This window comes from Periophthalmus magnuspinnatus, chromosome 10 (assembly GCF_009829125.3).
Source record: "Periophthalmus magnuspinnatus isolate fPerMag1 chromosome 10, fPerMag1.2.pri, whole genome shotgun sequence".
NCBI lineage: Eukaryota > Metazoa > Chordata > Actinopteri > Gobiiformes > Gobiidae > Periophthalmus > Periophthalmus magnuspinnatus.
The window spans coordinates 14,140,664-14,157,969 of NC_047135.1; the positions used below are offsets into that span (position 1 = coordinate 14,140,664).

General features: G+C 40.3%; 1 protein-coding gene across 1 annotated transcript in view; it reads left to right on the top strand.

The window, feature by feature from the left end:
- LOC117377281 (centrosome and spindle pole-associated protein 1-like) overlaps nucleotides 1–16,471 on the top strand; it is a 44,709-nt gene extending 28,238 nt beyond the window's left edge. Inside the window, exons 17-28 of the mRNA XM_055224950.1 lie at nucleotides 3,559–3,708; nucleotides 7,391–7,534; nucleotides 8,267–8,380; nucleotides 8,462–8,528; nucleotides 9,148–9,274; nucleotides 12,606–12,745; nucleotides 13,124–13,204; nucleotides 13,339–13,379; nucleotides 13,456–13,516; nucleotides 14,240–14,340; nucleotides 14,480–14,603; nucleotides 15,193–16,471. Of these exons, the coding sequence (XP_055080925.1) occupies nucleotides 3,559–3,708; nucleotides 7,391–7,534; nucleotides 8,267–8,380; nucleotides 8,462–8,528; nucleotides 9,148–9,274; nucleotides 12,606–12,745; nucleotides 13,124–13,204; nucleotides 13,339–13,379; nucleotides 13,456–13,516; nucleotides 14,240–14,340; nucleotides 14,480–14,603; nucleotides 15,193–15,320 (1,278 nt within the window). The 3' untranslated portion in view covers nucleotides 15,321–16,471. The remainder of the gene's footprint in view (nucleotides 1–3,558; nucleotides 3,709–7,390; nucleotides 7,535–8,266; nucleotides 8,381–8,461; nucleotides 8,529–9,147; nucleotides 9,275–12,605; nucleotides 12,746–13,123; nucleotides 13,205–13,338; nucleotides 13,380–13,455; nucleotides 13,517–14,239; nucleotides 14,341–14,479; nucleotides 14,604–15,192) is intronic.
- The last annotated feature ends 835 nt before the right edge of the window (nucleotides 16,472–17,306 follow it).

The window sequence follows — 17,306 nt, forward strand, 5'->3', positions numbered from 1 at the left end:
CACTTGTTTTGACTGGCAACAGCTAACAGCAATCTAAGCAACTCAGATGCACACGTGGGAGTCTTTCTGTAAATTCTGAATGTTTACCTCTTCAAAACCTCTTGCTACAAGCCATGCCTTTGGGACAATACCATTTGGTGTTTCTTTGAGTGTATAGACCCATTGAGTAGATACACATTTTTGACCCCTATCTGTGACTTTATTATTTTGCCAATTCTTGATTTCCTGCAGTTTAGCACTTTCAAAAGAAATATTTTTAGTAATAAGAACATCATTGTCCACATTTTCAGACACAATGTCAAAGTTATCAACGTGTGACATGTCTAATGCTTACTTTTGTCCCTCACTACCATCTGGCTCAAGATAATTGCACATTGTACCAATCTTTTTTCTGCTCTTTGGCTTTCCCTGCTCTGCTTAAAACTCTGGCAATGTACTGAACACCACCCTCTCTGTTAGTAAATGTGACCTTCTGCCCTCTTTTTAGTTTTAAATCAGAAATTAGTTGGTCTGTTTCCGGAGGTGTCACATCAATTTGTCTAGGATTTTCTGTCATTTCACTTTCACTGTCATTGATTTGTTCTTCTTCTCTTTGTTCATCATCAGAACTTTTTATCACATCAACTGAAACTGAGTTTTTATTTTCTGAGCTATTTTCAGGAATATTGTGCATTACCTGTTTCTCTTCATCTTGTGCATTCACTTTACTCAACATGGACTGATGAACATGTACAAGGATTCCCCCATGTCTGATAAACACCACAGACCCGTCCTAACCAATAACTACACCTGGACCTTTCCACTCTGTACTGTCTGCTCGTTTATAGTACACTCTGTCTTCTGTCTCATACTTGTCATCTGTAGGACTAAGCTGCTTGCGTAGTGCCCTCCTTATTCATTCTGAGCATTCCACCTCTGTGAAAGCTCTCCTGGAGACATGTAGAGTTTGCTGCTCTACTCTGGTGCTCATAGTTGTGCCTTCTAGAGCAGGTCACTTATCAACTAAAACAGAAGGGAAATTAGGGTTTTGACCAAATACTAGCTGGTGTTGGCTATAACCATGCACATTGATCATACTGTTCTTAGCCATAAGCGCCCAGTCTCAGGCAATTTGCCACCCACACCCATTTTCCCTTTTCACCTTCATGAGGATCTCTGTCAGTGTCATGTTGTGTCTCTCCAACAACCCATTACTCCAGGGACTGTAACCTGCTGTAGTCTTTGTCTCAATGTTGAAGTTTTCTGCCATGTCTCATATCTCCTCATAGTTGAACTCTCCACCATTGTCAGTGTAGATCGGTTTTGGTGCTCCATGAGCTTATCCACGAGTGAATGAAAGAGTCAATCTCCGACAGTTTCTTGGTCCTCACGATGTTTCCAGCGATGAAGCGTGTGAAGTGGTCGATGATGTGAAGGTACCATACACCAGGTTCCAACTCATGTAAATCCATTGCCACTGTCTCATTGTACTGTGAGGCTAAAGGCAAACCAACAACAGGCTTGGGTTTGGTTCTGCTGTATCTTTGACATATTTCACAATCACAAATGATTTCTTGCAGGATGACAGGACAGTCTTGATCATTATTTCCTGAGCTATGGATGAGCTTCTGCAGCCTCTCTGCAGAGGCGTGGCCAAACTGTTTGTGAAGTTTCAGAAGAACTGCTTTTCTTTTAGGGACATGTCTGCAGTAACAACCAGGACATCAGCGTCATTACAGCTCACTTCTGCCTCTCTTCATCTCTAATGTCCACACAGTAGTGACCTGAACTAGTGAGCTCCAGAGGCACAGGCTGCTTGAACATGATAACCCTGTCATTCTCCATGTCTAAAACAGTTCCTGCTCTCTTCAGAGACATTTTGCTCAAGAAGAGAGGAATATCAGCAGGGTCTACTTCAGTTTCAATGTGGCACTTTGTTTGACCTATTTTGGCTGGGAGTTTCACTTTTCTGTTGGAGTACACAACTTGACAATCTCCAAATCTAAATGGTCGGCAGCTGGGAGATTTCGTTTGCAACAGTTTGTTAATTTGTCTTTTGGTAAGGTCCTTTACCGTAAACTTTCTGACCACACACAGTATGTGTACAAGCCGTGTCAATGATGGCAGGGCCCAAAGACTCTGTAAGGAAGATTTCTGAGTCAGTCATAGCCGCTTTAGTAAACAGGGTGATGTTACACTCCTCCACATCTTCATCTTCAGTCAACTTAACTTCGTTCCTCCGACGAGGACAGTCTTTCGCCCAATGGTACGTGCTCTGGCAAATGCCGCATCTTGTTCGCCTGCCGTATTTGTTGAGTGGATTGGTGGCTTGCTGTGGCTGCTGCCACTGATGCGCACTCTGTGATGGGCCATTACGTCTGAATTTTCCAGTCGGTTTTTGCTCCGTGAAAAACGCTGCATCTTGATTTTCATTGCTGTTGTTCGGTTCCACCTTTGTCTTTCCACCAAAGATCCGTTTTAACGCTGACTTCATAGATACAAAAGTCATCCCAGTGCACGCAGTAAGCGCGAGCTGTCTGTTTTTCTCCTCCAGACACGCCGTGTCCAGGAGCTTGAAGGCAAGTACAGCGTCAGGCAGAGTCATGTTGTACTTTTTCATTCGGTTGTATCTCTGCTCAAAGTCAATGATATAGTCCACCATGGACACCGCACTGTCTTTTGTTATTGAGTCAAAATAAGAGTACGCTTCGTAAGCGCGGTCTTTTTCTTCTCTCAAAAACACCGCATCCAATTTTGAAAGTAACATTTCCATACCGTTATCCTTGTTCAAAACTCTCCCTTCCAGCCCAAGTGCCACCGCCAGTGCTTGCTTTTTCTTGTCCAACTCCGTAACAAGTCTCCAGATACTAACTTCATTTTTCCAGCACTCGTATGGCCTGGTTTCGTCAAACTTCGGCAGTACTCTGTAACTGGTAACCATCCTCTGCTACCATGTAAATTACCTAAACACGAGGATCTTACAGCAGATAAGATTTTATTCCGCCACCATGTTCACAGACAGTTGAAAACAAAGAAGCCGCGCCTCTCGTGTAGTATCGCAATACAACATAAAACTAGCATGGGAAGTTAGCAAGGTAACACGGTGATCTAAATATGTTGTGTGTTACCAGTTAATACCCCATTGAAGTGTAATACCCTCTCTTGAAAGATAACTGTTTTCTCAAAATTGTAGTGGAAAGAATGTCCAAAAACTATAGCCTCTGATATATAAGATGAGATAAAATAATTTGTCCCACAATTAGAAAAAAGTTGGAAAGCACAGTCATATTTTAGACGTGATTTAGCTCTAATTTAAACCTAGAATAATTAAGTTATAGACCCGGTTTAGATCTGATGGTATTCGGAAGGACAAATATTTTCTGAAGGAATACTTGGTGTGACAAGTTTGAGAAGCACTGTTCTAGATTAATAAAGATCCAAATAGGCTTATAAGGAACACATACACATGTTTAAAAAAATAGAAATACTAGACAGAACAAACGTAAAAGCAGATAAAGCTAATGTTAAATGTAAAAACGATTGTGTATAATTATGTCAATGCTATAATATGTTTTTCAGATTGATGAAAAGATGCGGAAAAAAGCGGACGAGAGGGAGCGACTGCGCCTGGAGGAGGAGAAAGAGGAAAAGAGACTGGCTGAGCAGAGAGAGAGAATACAGAAGGAGTTTGAAGAGGAACAGGAGAGGAAGAGACATAAAGAACAAGAGGTACAGCACTGGGGGATGGTTTTATTTAAATATTAATTCTTCATAACAAGTCTAGCAACCATAATGTAAACAAGGGCCAAAACCTAAGTTTAACCCGTTACTACCGAAGGTCCCCAATTTTGGGGACTCTGGGAAGCGCATTTTTGTTTCGCCATGAGCCAACACATTAATCACGGAAAATACATTAATGTGGCACATCAAATTAAACAGCACCGCTAGTGCTACAAGGCTATGTAAACTATTTTCACCGTCCACAAACACAACTCAGATGACACCCAAGAGAACACCTCAAAACCAAATCCTCCAACCTCAGTTTGGCCAAACCACTCGCCGCATTTACGGCTCCACAACAGCTGTACTTCACGCTAGCCACACAAAGAACCCCTCAAAAGAAAGCAGAGAGACTACCGGTTCCAAAGATATAAGCCCCAGCACTGTACACCAAAGCATCACGGAGATATAAGCCAGCGCATCAGATCACAAAACATTGCTTTTCAAAACCACATTAGTAAAAATTGTCTTACCTTTGTCGTCTTGCCGTGAAAAGTTTATTCCATTTGTAAAGACAAGCTATTTCCTGTTAGCCCCAGCTGTTGTCCGTCATTTAAAACAGTCCGAGTGGTACAATAGTGATATATAGTAAGTACCGAGCGCTTACAGCAGTGGTCGGCAACGTCCGGCCCGCGGGAAAATGTTGGCCCTTTGCCAATTTATTTTGGCCCGCCAGAGGATTTTGGACTTTCTTCCGGCATTGATTCTTTAATACTGTCATGATCCGCTCCGTCTGCTCCACGTTTTTCCTCCTGTCCTGCTCGTTCCCTCCCTCACCTGCCGAGCTGGGCTGAGCTCCTGGCTCCTCCTGCACGCACCTGCAGCTCATCAGCGCGATCACCACCACCTGCTGTGTATAAGAGGAGGCAGGACCAGACACTCAGGGCGAGATCATCTGCGTTTCTACACCCTGTTCAGTGCCGGTTCATCTTCGTTTCAGCCTCATCCCGTTCGGTGCCGGATCGTATGTGCGTCTCCACCCAGCTTGCTGGAACGTCTCAGCTCCAGCGCTCCCAGCTCAGCTCCGACCCTGCTTCCACCCTGCTTCCCAGCCCTGGTACTGTCTGTTTTATCTCTGCATTCCGCGACCCCGGACCCTGGTTAGCACTCTGCGTCCTGCCCTGGTGCTGCCCGCATCGTCATCTCCGCTGCGCTCCACGTTCCGCTCCTGGATCCTGGTCCGTGCCTCACCTCCTGCTCACCGCCGGATCAACCCTCGAACTGCACCATTTGTCATTTCTTTAATAAATACTGTAAATATTCCCCGAGTCTGCATCCTTTGGTCCGCTACACCCACCGTTACGACAAATACCAAGTTATGTGGGCACTGCTACGGGCATTCCACTGCCCATGATGTGCACGTAACACAACATTAAAAGCAAACAATGAACTGGTGTGTACATACACCTTCACCAGTCAAAATCGTGGCTAACTGTTTTTGGACATCTGGTGAGGCAAGTGTGCAGACTGCGCGCAGCTCAAGGAATGTGTACCCGTTACGCTACAGCCTTCTTGCACTTCTGTGGTTAGTTATTCAAAATTCCCCATTTTATTAAAATAAATCACTTAATCACAAAACTGTCAAAATACTCAGTTTGAAGATTTCTTTTAACCGGGGTGGGGACTTGCTTTTTGTCCGCATGTCAGGTTTTATTGTTCCCGACCTTTGCTCATGTTTGACACAACATAAATCCACTTAGCCATGTCAATTTTAAACATTTTTCATTTACGTTGTGATTTTATCACGATCCTTGCTGCACTTGGCATCATCCAAGTCCTACAGCTCTCCCACAGTCGTGCGTAAAGGTGCAGGTCATTACGGCACCAAATGCGGAGTAAGGAAGCCGTTAGTGCGGTATTACGCACGACTAAAAGCCTGTCGTAGTTTAACCATCGAGGCAGAGCTAAATCGCAGCGATGGTCACAAGAAGACAGCGTGAGAAAAGAATTTTGATGGAGAGATTTGACGATAAGCAATAATTACGCAGCTTCCTGGTTCAAGTAACCGTCTTAGAAAGATTTTATCCTTGTTTAAATCCGCACATTTTAACCACAAAAGTATTAGTTTCAATTAATATCATGAGACAAAGACCTGAATAAATGAGGTAAAACCTTAAAGTGAAAAGTTTTTCATAGCTCTACCTGATACTGTGCGCCTTTAGTATCCATATTACCATGTTCAACAAAGGCATAATTCTTACCAAAACCATAATAAAAGGAGCAAAAGCTTTTGCCCGAGGATTTTTTAATTGGCTGTTTTAGATGAGTTAAAATGCATGTAATTCATATTTATGTATTTATAAATATATGTAAGCCAATACCTTTACCATCTGGCCCGCCACCTGTGGGCGCTGAAAAAAATTGGCCCGAAGCCAAGCGAAGTTGCCGACCCCTGGCTTACAGTAAACCAATGGAGGAGCATGGCACTTTCACGTGGCTTTCTTTTTCCCCTTCTGGTTGGCTGACTGTGTTGTCAATCTTGTATTGCAAGTCATAGCCTTATTCTATTGGCTTTCACGATTCCAGAGAGGTGTCACTCATGCATATTGACCAATCCGCTGGGGAGTAAAGTCCGCGCGTACAGTAAGCATGCTTGTGTGCGTAACAGCGCCTTTACGCGCAGGACACAGAGCGCACCGGACAAACTTAGATTTGCTTTTTTCACTAAATTCATCTCTAAAAAAATCATTCAAATGCTTTATGCAGTCATTTTATTTGTAGGGGAAACATTCATATACACATATATTTATTATAATTGCCAAAAAATGTTTTCTTTAGGTCTACTGAACACCATTAGTGATATAAAAATTAAATATATAACTTTTACATGACAGAAATGCAAATGGCACTATGTGTGCCAAATGGTGCCAAATGGTGCCAAAATGGACACCTCGCCTGACATACCTGTACTAAAATCTCTCTCTTTTTGATCTGCTTCATCTAATCAGTTTCAACCTTTGCAGAGATAATGTTCACATGTTTGGTTTCTATTTTATGAAATAAAAAGGCTATGTTAGCAACATTCCAAAGAGTTATTCATCATAAAAAATCTAAATTTTTGCTGTGTTTCATCCTAATTTTCTCTTTATCAGTAACACATACATGGATAAATGACATATCAAATTATTCTGCCCAATGATCCCTTTACAGTGGCACAAAAATAATTCAAATACAGCTTGGGGTTGCTGAAATAGACCAGTTTATATATGGATATACATTTTTCGAACATTTGTCTTCAAAATAGGCTTAGGTAGTAAGGGGTTAAACTACACAATAGTAGACTAATAAAAATAAATTACAACACTCTTATATTGTTAAATGAAAGTTTAAAGTATCAGGAAAATGCCTTCCTTGTGCATAAATTCCGACTGAAGGAATTTTCTGTGTTGATGACAGAGGGATTCCTTTTTAGAACCTTGCACTACTACTTGTATTTTTCTTGTCAATTTTTCTTCACAACGTGCCACTCTACTGATGTAAAACTATGATAAATATTTGCCACAGGTACTATCCCACCAAACCAAGTCATAATTAGAAAAACATAAAAACACACAGTCATATACACTTACATATAAATTTTTTGTCACTTTTATGTCCAATAATGTCATATTTTTTATACTTTTTGTTGTAGCAAAAAGCCAAGAATGAAGAGTTGATCCAGCTGGCCGAGAGGAAAAGAGAAGTGGAGAGAAAGAAGAAAGAGGAGGAGGAGGAGAGAGAGAGCGAAGCTCTGAGGAGACGACAGGAGAGAGAGAGACAGACACATGTTACAGAGGTAGGTTTATGAAAGTTTATCTATTGTTTATCAGAATGTGATGATGTCATACTCTTAGTTGGGGTCAAGAGCCAGATTTTTGTATTGATTAGACTGTACTTTGTCATGAAATATGCAAAAGGTAAATTCACAAAATGTACCTGTGTTACGACCCAGCTCGTGTGGGGACAGGAAAGTAACAAAAGAAACGAAGATGGAAAATGGTAAAGTAAGAGGTAATTTAATGAACAGGGATGTTAAGGGTAAAATAAACAAAAGGGGTCTAAAAATATTGAAACATACGGTACCCTTGGAAGGTTTAAACAAAACCACAATCACGTCTCAAAATTCAGAGTCACTACCACTGTAGTGACATGACAAAGAGACACATGAATATGGTATACTGGCCACACGCAGGCCAGCAGCCCCGAACAGGTGTGGCTGAAGGTTGGCCCCAGAATTGGCCAAGCTGGGAAGCCGTCCTCCAATCACAGGCAAGGGCTCTCACACACACATAATTTATGGGGAAAATAGACAGATTCAGGGACACACACACAAAACATAATGGACAAATACAAACAACGAAAAGGACTTCAGGCCTAGGGCTGTAACAACCTGATCTAGTATTATAATAGTGGGTTCTCTGGTCTTGTCACAACAAAATTCAGCATTTTGCCAGTATTAAGTTTAGCTGCCTATCTGCATTTCATATTATTGGCCTGTGGAATTGTATTCCTTATTTGTTGTTTTCAGATCTGCAGAGAGCCGTCTCCTCCAATCCCGACTCTACAGAAGAAACTGGGTCTGTCTACGTTCAGTCCTAGACCTCCCACAGTGGAAAGCCAGCAGTCCCTCCCTCTGCTCTCTGTGAGACTGTATTATTATTAAAGCTTAGCCTGTTCCACCTTTTTACAGTGAGGGCTTTAACTGTTGTGTTCTGTCCCAAAGGAGAGGTCTTTATCTGGGCTCCAGTCACCCCCTGTCCCTGCACGGAGGAACCAGCTGCGAGCAGCAGGTACTGATCAGTGCAAGTTATTTAGTTATAATAATTAGATTTACTGGCTTGAATTTGTGAAATATGACCTCTCAAATGGCCACCTTAACTTGATTGATATGTGTACTCTTCTGAATAGAGTTCTACAGATCAATCTGGGATGGTTCTTGCTGAAAGTGCTTGCAACTATTGATCAGAGCTTTCAAACAGACTGGATGCTGATCGGTCGAAGCATCACAACAGCAGAACAAGTCGAAAAATCAAACTTTAGTTAAATTGAATTGAGAGAAAAGCACAGGTGTCTTACCCATCTACAGATGCACAGATGCTTCATGTTTTTCACAAACTAAAATAGGCCGAAGTACGTCTGTCAGCGCCTGCATGCTTGCTTTGATTTGTTTGCCAGTGGCTTCTGCACAAACCACAGTGCTACCCTGTGACCTATCACATGCAAATGATTCAGTCTGAGCTGTTCAAGACGGATTGTCAAAAGTTTGTGAATTCACAAAAAAAAAAAATCGTCTTGCTGGCAAGTCTACCATAAACTTTCATTCCATATAAAATACCTAATGAACTATATAAATGTGATGTTACAAATGCTGTTTTAGATTGCAGTTGATCATTGTATCTGTATCTTCAGAAGAGAATCGTGAAGTGTTCAGTGAGCTCTCTGCTCTCACGAGGCAGCTCAGGATTGAACATAAGAGACTGGAAGGTCGTCTACAACAGGACAGGGAGTGGGATCTGGATTCTCCACTCAGCGACAGGTAAGCGACAGATACACGAGCCTCAGCTGTCAATGCACGTATCCACTCAGTGACAGGTACACACTGGCATGGTGGCTGAGTGCGTTCGTACCTCACAGCAACAAGTTTCGACTCCCAGACAATATGGGGCCTTTCTGTGTGGAATTTGCATGTTCTTCCAGTGTCTGGGTGGGTTTCCTTCAGGCTCTCTGGTTTTCCCCATCAACGCAAAACATGCACAATACACACGTGGACAAAAATGTTGGTACCCTTCGGTTAATGAAAGAAAAACTCACAATGGTCACAGAAATAACTTGAATCTGACAAAAGTAATAATAAATAAAAATTCTATGAAATTTAACCAATGAAAGTCAGGACATTGCTTTTCAACCATGCTTCAACAGAATTACTTAAAAAAATTTACTCATGAAACAGACCTGGACTCCGTGTATAACACTGTAATACTGACAGCACGTACGCAGCATGCACACAGCAAAGAACAGGAGAGAGCGAACAGATCGTGACACAGGACAGTGAACAAGAAACACTTTTGCTAAAGAGATGAAATGCTAATGAGATAAAAAGAAAGGCGAAGATAGACGGAGGTAATGAGACGCACGAAAGTCACCCGAAAAGTAAGGCGAGGAAGTCTGATGAAGAGTATTTAGCACTTGGCTTCACCGTGACTCTGGTGGGACACGAGGACAGACCGGTGTCTGCTGTGTCTGAAAATGCTGGCAGAGGACAGTATGAAGCCAAATAAGTTAAGGCGCCACCTCATTACACCTCAGTCACGCTGATAAGACACTGGAGTTTTTTCAGCGTAAACTTGCCAAATATTGCAAAAAACAATCATCCCGCTTTGTGAATGTCACTTAAAAAAGCGAGCACTGTTAGCATCATATAAGGGGCAAAATGTTTTCTTCTTTATAGGAGGGCATGATAGAAAATAATTGAGAAGCACTGTGTTAATCCAAGGTGTGTCCACTAATTACAAGATTGTAGACACCTGTGATGCTAATCAGTCAATGGGCTTATATTTAGGGCTACAGGTAGTCAATGTGCTGTTTGTTGACATGGCATGTACCACACTCAACATGGACCAGAGGACGCAAAAGAAAGCTGTCACAGGAGATTGAAAAGAAAATTATAGACAAGCATGTTAAAGCTAAAGGCTATAAGACCATCTCCAAGCAGCTTGATGTTCCTGTGACTACAGTTGCACATATTAGTCAGAAATTTAAGGTCCATGGGACTGTAGCCAACCTCCCTGGACGTGGTTGCAGCAGGAAAATTGATGACAAATCAAAGAGATGGATAATATGATTGGTAACAAAAGAGCCCAGAAAAACTTAAAACAAAAAACAAAAAAACACAAAGCTTCTGGGAGAATGTCCTATGGACAGATGAGACAAAAATAGAACATTTTGCCAAGGCACATCAGCTCTATGCTCACAGACGGAAAAATGAAGCATATGAAGTAAAGAACACTGTCCCTACTGTGAAACATGGAGGAGGCTCTGTTATGTTCTGGGGCTGCTTTGCTGCATCTGGCACAGGGTGTCTTGAATCTGTGCAGGGTACAACGAAATCTCAAGACTATCAAGGCATTCTATAGAGAAATGTGCTGGCCAGTGTCAGAAAGCTTGGTCTCTGTCCTGTTGCAAGAACCATGACCTGCAACTATGACCCAAAACACACAGCTAAAAACACCCAAGAATGACAAAGAGGAAAACATTGGACTATTCTAAAGTGGCCTTCTACGAGCCTTGACCTAAATCCCATTGAGCATCTTTGGAAGGAGCTGAAACATGTCGTCTGGAAAAGGCACCCTTCAAACCTGAGACTGGACTGGACTGGACTAGAGCAGTTTGCTCATGAGGAGTGAGCCAAAATACCTGCTCAGAGGTGCAGAAGTCTCATTGACAATTACAGGAATCGTTTGATTACAGTGATTGCTTCAAAAGGTTGTGCAACAAAATATTAAATTAAGGGTACCATCATTTTTGTCCAGGCATGTTTTATGAGTTTATTTTTTTATAATTCTGTTGAAGCATGGGTTGAAAAGCAATGTCTGACTTTCATTGGTTAAATTTCATAGATTTTTTATTTATTATTACTTTTGTCAGATTCAAGTTATTTCTATGACCATTGTGAGTTTTTCTTTCATTAACCGACGGGTACCAACAATTTTGTCCACGTGTGTAGGTCAAGCTAATATAGTCCTAACCAAGACTAGCTCAAGATCTGGAGGTTCCCACTGTTCTGAAAGGTTTACACTGTAGAATGGGTCAAATTCACAGGGCACATTTCCCTATGGAGACAATCCAACTTAACCTTTACAGATTTTTTTCTATGTAGAGCTTGCTTGTTCTTTACAGCCTAAATATATATGGCCCATTACACAGTAGGACACACATCTTAATCTTTTTTTCTTAACACTAACAATGATATATTTTTAGTGCAGCCGTTGTGTCTATTATTGATCCTAAGGGCCTCATTTATCAAGCGTTTACTCATGTGCTATACAGCCAGACACGCTAAAAGTGGAGCAAAAACTTGACACAATTTCTCACAGAGGCGCTAAAGAAGACATAGCACTCATATGAGTGAATTAATATCCAAAATGTCATTTGCCAACTTTCTCAAAATCAGAGGAGAAAATGCAAATTAAGTTGTTTAGGGTGTGCTGCCAGATTTATTACAACTATGAGAGCAAACACTGCGTGATAATATAGTCTGTTGGAGAGTCTGGTTTAAAGTTTTAAACTCGCTGCTGCACTTTGTGCATCTATAGGGCATTTGATATTGATTTTAAATGTTTTAAAATGATCCACAAAACAGATGAGATAATAACATGTTGTTTTCAAAGTAGCTGTAATAAAACATAAACTCCTAAAGGGGAGACTACGTGGTCCAGTCAGGTCATCTTGGTTGAGGCACAATGTGCATCCCTGTCCCTGTACCGCTGCATTGCCACAGGTCTATCCACCTTCATGCGCAGATTTCCACAATCAGTCATCCCTTCCCAGTTTTGGTCCTTATACTTGACACGTCCACGAGGGTCCACACAGCTAACTTACGCATGCCCTTCAACGCAGCGTCCGCATGAACCTAAGTTTTGAAAAAATCTATAACTGTGCGGAAGGTTGTTACATTTTGTGCAATTGTGGAATGCTCTCATTTACACATCATTTTTGTAGCAGAAATAATATGCGAACTTCCCAAAGATAAATCAAGCACAACGCCCCCACAAATTCCGCAAGCTATTTTTCAGTTTATGATGGCAGTTTAGCACACAGATTGGTAACTGAGGCTCTAAATGTGTACATTTACTCTATCTCCTGTGCAGACAGAGAGAGCGCCCCCAGGTGGACGTGTTTGATATGGCACGGCTCAGACTCAGGGCTCCTCTTAGAAGGCCTAGGTCCAGAAACACAGAGCCCAAGAACCTACTGCAGATACATGACTCCCTACAGCTAAAGTACAACGGTAAGACTGTAATACAGGGATCAGGACCAGTGCTGGACCAGGGCTATGGGACTGAACTACAGCCAGGGCTGAACTGGTACTAACCCAATACATAGTGTGACTGAACCGGGACCCGAACCAGGGCCTGAACTAGTACTAGGCCAGGACTGAACCAGAGACTTATGCGACTGAAGCAAACCCTTTCTATAATGAGTCTAAACCAAGACTACAACAGAACTAAACACGGACTTTAGCAGGTCTACACAAGATTTTTCTAAAATGTCTAAACCATGACCTAACTCAGACCAGACCAAGTAAGGACAAAATATATTCTTAAATTTAATCAATTAGAATTGCTGTAGATCCTGATAAATTTAAACTTTTACTTTGTACATGTAGAGTCCAAGTTGGGTTCTGGTGAAGCCCCTAAAAATGTCTACAGAGATCCATTCCACAGTGAAAGGTCTACTGTACAGGGAGGTAAGAGTGGTAGAGTGGTTATCCTGTCTCCTACTTTCATTAAGGAGGTTGTGGGTTAGACTCTTGTGCATGTGCTCCCTGTGTTACGGTGGCAGAGTAGTTATCCTGTACACAAATTCCATTTTCTTTTGTAGAATATTTTGACTTTTCTCCAACCCATCACAATGACTATTTGGTAAGTTGAATTATTTTTGGACAAGTTACATATTTTTATAGAAAATTTGAACATATTTTTATTGCTGATTTCACAGCGGAGTGTTCTGGGAGGGTCCTCGAGATGTTCACTGCTGGAATCTGAAAGTGCTTTTATTGGTAAGAAATAAACAATGTGAGTGTGTCTGTTATTTGGAAAACCTCAATTGTAAGTAGTGATGTAGCAAAACTGTGACTGTAACGAAACAATATTTTGAGATTTTGTTAAGATTTTGAATGAATTTGTAATGATTAATTTTAATTAATGTTGTGGTTCAATTCATAATTTTGACAACACAATATCTGATTTAGTTAGATTTAGTTAGTGTTTTTTCTGTGATTGTACCACTGTATATTTAAATTATGGCTTTTTAAATAGATGCAACTCACCAGCATGTGGTCCATTTTTGATGCGTGCCAAATTATCACAAGATCTTTTCATTTTAATAAAATTATTTTGTTTTGTTTTACTACTAACCGAGTAATATAATTTTGTGCAATGCCCTCATCCACTACAATATTAAAATGAGCCTTATGTGACAATTTGTCAGCATAAACTAAATATCAGCCTATGCAGGAGATTTAAGGACAATAGCTATTACGCCAAATATCGGCCCAATATCGCTCTGCTAGTAAGTACTAATAGCCTCTCAGATCACTATCAAATAGCAAAACTGGGTGTTTGTCTTGGAACTCCTGAGCACACAATTTACTCCACATTTTACCCAGTACCTTTAATGTTTGCGACCAGTCAGACATTTGTCAAACTGCTACAACTGACTTGACTTGAAAAAAAATGATGTAGGTAATATGCTCTTGATTTTAATTTGTCCTTTTCTGCAGAGCCTCTTGGTGAAACATTCCCTACTCTTCCCTCTCTGGAGCAGAAGAGGGCTCCACTGTCTGCACGAGAGAGGAGGAGACAGGCCAAAGCTCAGCCACAGGTCAGAAATGCGGGAGGGAATGTGAATAGGCGAATGATTGTCTGTCATTACTTTACTTTCATAATTACAGTTGAGATTCCTCTTCCAGTACCATTTTACAGGCAATAAAATGTTTTTGTTTTTTTTGTTTTTTTCCCAGAATGTGAATTCTTCAACCTGTAAAGAGGACCTCCCCCCTCAGACTGGGAGCAGATTGCAGCGGGAGCAGAGTCACAGGAGAAACCACCGCAACAGGGCAGGGGCCGGTCGCCATGGTAACACGGGTATTAATTATATAAAGATTAAATAGATCATATAGTATGCATTCACAACACTCTACAATCTCTATAGTTTAAACTGAGATGGAGGACAGGTACAATGGCTATGATTTGCCATTTAACTGTCATATTGCAGATTTGTTAACCTGGTTTGTGGTTAATATCTCTGTAATTACTTGGCCTATCCACATGAACCTAAAACTGGCACAAAGTTCAACATCTTTTCTGTCAGTATAAATAAACAAAAGTGAAATTATTTTTTCACAAAAGCATCAGAAAGTGGTGCTATTATTCAACCCCAATGACACGACTGTTGTCCGTTAAAAGGACTTTAAGATTAAAATAAGTTTGTGGAGCCAATCCCAAAGAAATCATGATAAGGTTCAACATTTGTGTATCATAATTTTGGAGATTTGGAGATTTTCAAATACAGTGAATCTCCCAGAGAGTTATATAGGCCCCTGCCCTCTAAAACTAAAATGTCATCCAATCCTAGAATGTGAAACCAACCTATTTATAGGTTTCTAAATGGTGAAAATTTAGGACAGTTGCCATAGCAATCAACAATTGATAATGTGTGTTTTGTTTGTTGCAGAATCAGTTGTAGATTCAGATGAAGACTCTCCTCCTCTTGATCCAGAGATAGTTCAGAGAAACACTTGGAGGCACCTGGAGACCTCCAAGTTAGACGGACCCATCAGGAGAGATCGCCTGGTCACATAATACACTTCAGCCTCTTGACCGATCAGTTAAGAGTGAGCACCTGGTCACACTGTCTCTTGACCAACCAATCAGGAGAAAGAGCCTATATAGCAAATTCATGTTAACACAAATAGAAGTTTACCTGGCCTTGCAATTGTATTTCTCATAAAAACACAAAAATGTACTCTGAATTTTAAAGCTACCCTATGTAACTTTTTATGGCTGTTCTACCTCTTGCTTGTCTCCATGGAGATGCTTTACCTGGAATATTCCAGTATTGCATTATTCAATAACAGGTATTATTGCTCAAAAATACCTTGGAAAACCATGCATTTTTACTATGGCCGGAGACGCCTCTCCAAAGATCTGACCAGTAAGTTCGCCCTGAGATGTTGTGGTTGCTGTTTCTCCATAGTTTAATGCCATACTGTGGAACATTCTAGGCAACACAATAATCTCCATGGTGACAAACAGGTGGCAGAAAAAAAGCCAAAAAAACAAAAACAAGATAGTGTTTCAACCAGTGCTTTCAGTGCTTTTACTGATAGAGGACGAGCTGTAGACCTCTTGCTTAAAAAGCCCTGAGGTGATCATTGATGATTTGAAGGGACTAGAGCTTGTTTAAAAATGTGATGAATTGATTTATGACCACTTCTGATTAAAATTGTAATCTTGTAATCTGAAATTAGAATGACTTTATAGGCTGCTGTTATGCCTTCTGTTTATCCCAATGGCACAAAGTCAGTTTTATATTTATTTATGCAGGTCCCAAACACTGTACTTAATTTAATTCAATTGTTCATTATCTAATTTGAAAGCATTATTATTGAGGAATTGTATGAACTATTATATACATTTGCAATTCAGTGTAAATATTTGATCTCTCCTACTTGCTTAAAAACATTAAAATTTCCATCTTGTGTTTCACTAAAGTCATAAAATTCATTTCATGTTATACTTTGTTTAGTATGACATTTTTGATTTTTTTTCTCTTCATTTTGGAGTAACATATCTGCACTGTTTACATGGACAATAGTGAAGACACATCAATGTGTCTTTATAAAATATTAGAACCAGGAGAATATGTCATCTGCAATATGCAGATATTCTGACGTATGCAAGTTTTTTTTTATGTAATTAAATTATGTTTTTAATAAAATTTATTTTTACTATGGGGCTCTTTGAATCTCTTGGTAAAAGCAATCGAACTAAGAAAATTTGAAAATCAGAGTTACATTTTAGAGAGTTCTACACTGATGACAACAAAATAAAGGTGTTTTCATATATTTTTATTTGTCAAAAAACAATGTGTGTACATTAGAGGAGTTTTGGTCTCGTGTACAGCATGGTTGCTAGGCAAAAAGTTATGGAATTCCCTAGAGTGATGTCATGATTTCTAACCAGGAAGTAAAATTTGAAACCTGAAAAATGCCAAACTGGGAAAGACATGGCAAATTTCTTAATCTTAAATACAATCTTAATGGTGTTTTAGTAAAACGAGTAGTCCAACCTGTAATAGGCACTTTAATTACAAATACTCATATTACTTGGGTACTTTAGAACATTTATAAACCTGTACTTGTAATTGAGTATAATTCTGGCATATGTTTCAATTAGTTACATACAAATCCCAATTGTCCAAGTCCATAGTTGTCTCACTACTGTCCTCTGCTCCTTTCTACACAAACGTCATAACATGCTCTGACTGGATAGAGCTCAGAGAACATGGAGATTGTGGTGTCAATCAAGTTTAGCATAAAAGCGTGATCTAAAATGCTTCTAAAATTGTGTTGAGAAGTAACCAGTGATTTGAGTATTTTCCATGTGCACATTTTCCAATTTTGTCAACCTAACGTACTTGTATTTGACTACATTTTTAGTCACGTAACTTTACTTTTACTTGAGTACAAATATTCAGTATTCTTTCCACCACTGCTAAAAACTGCTGGCTTGATTTAATTCTACCACCAGGAGGCAGTATTGTATCAGCAATAGTAAGGGAATTTG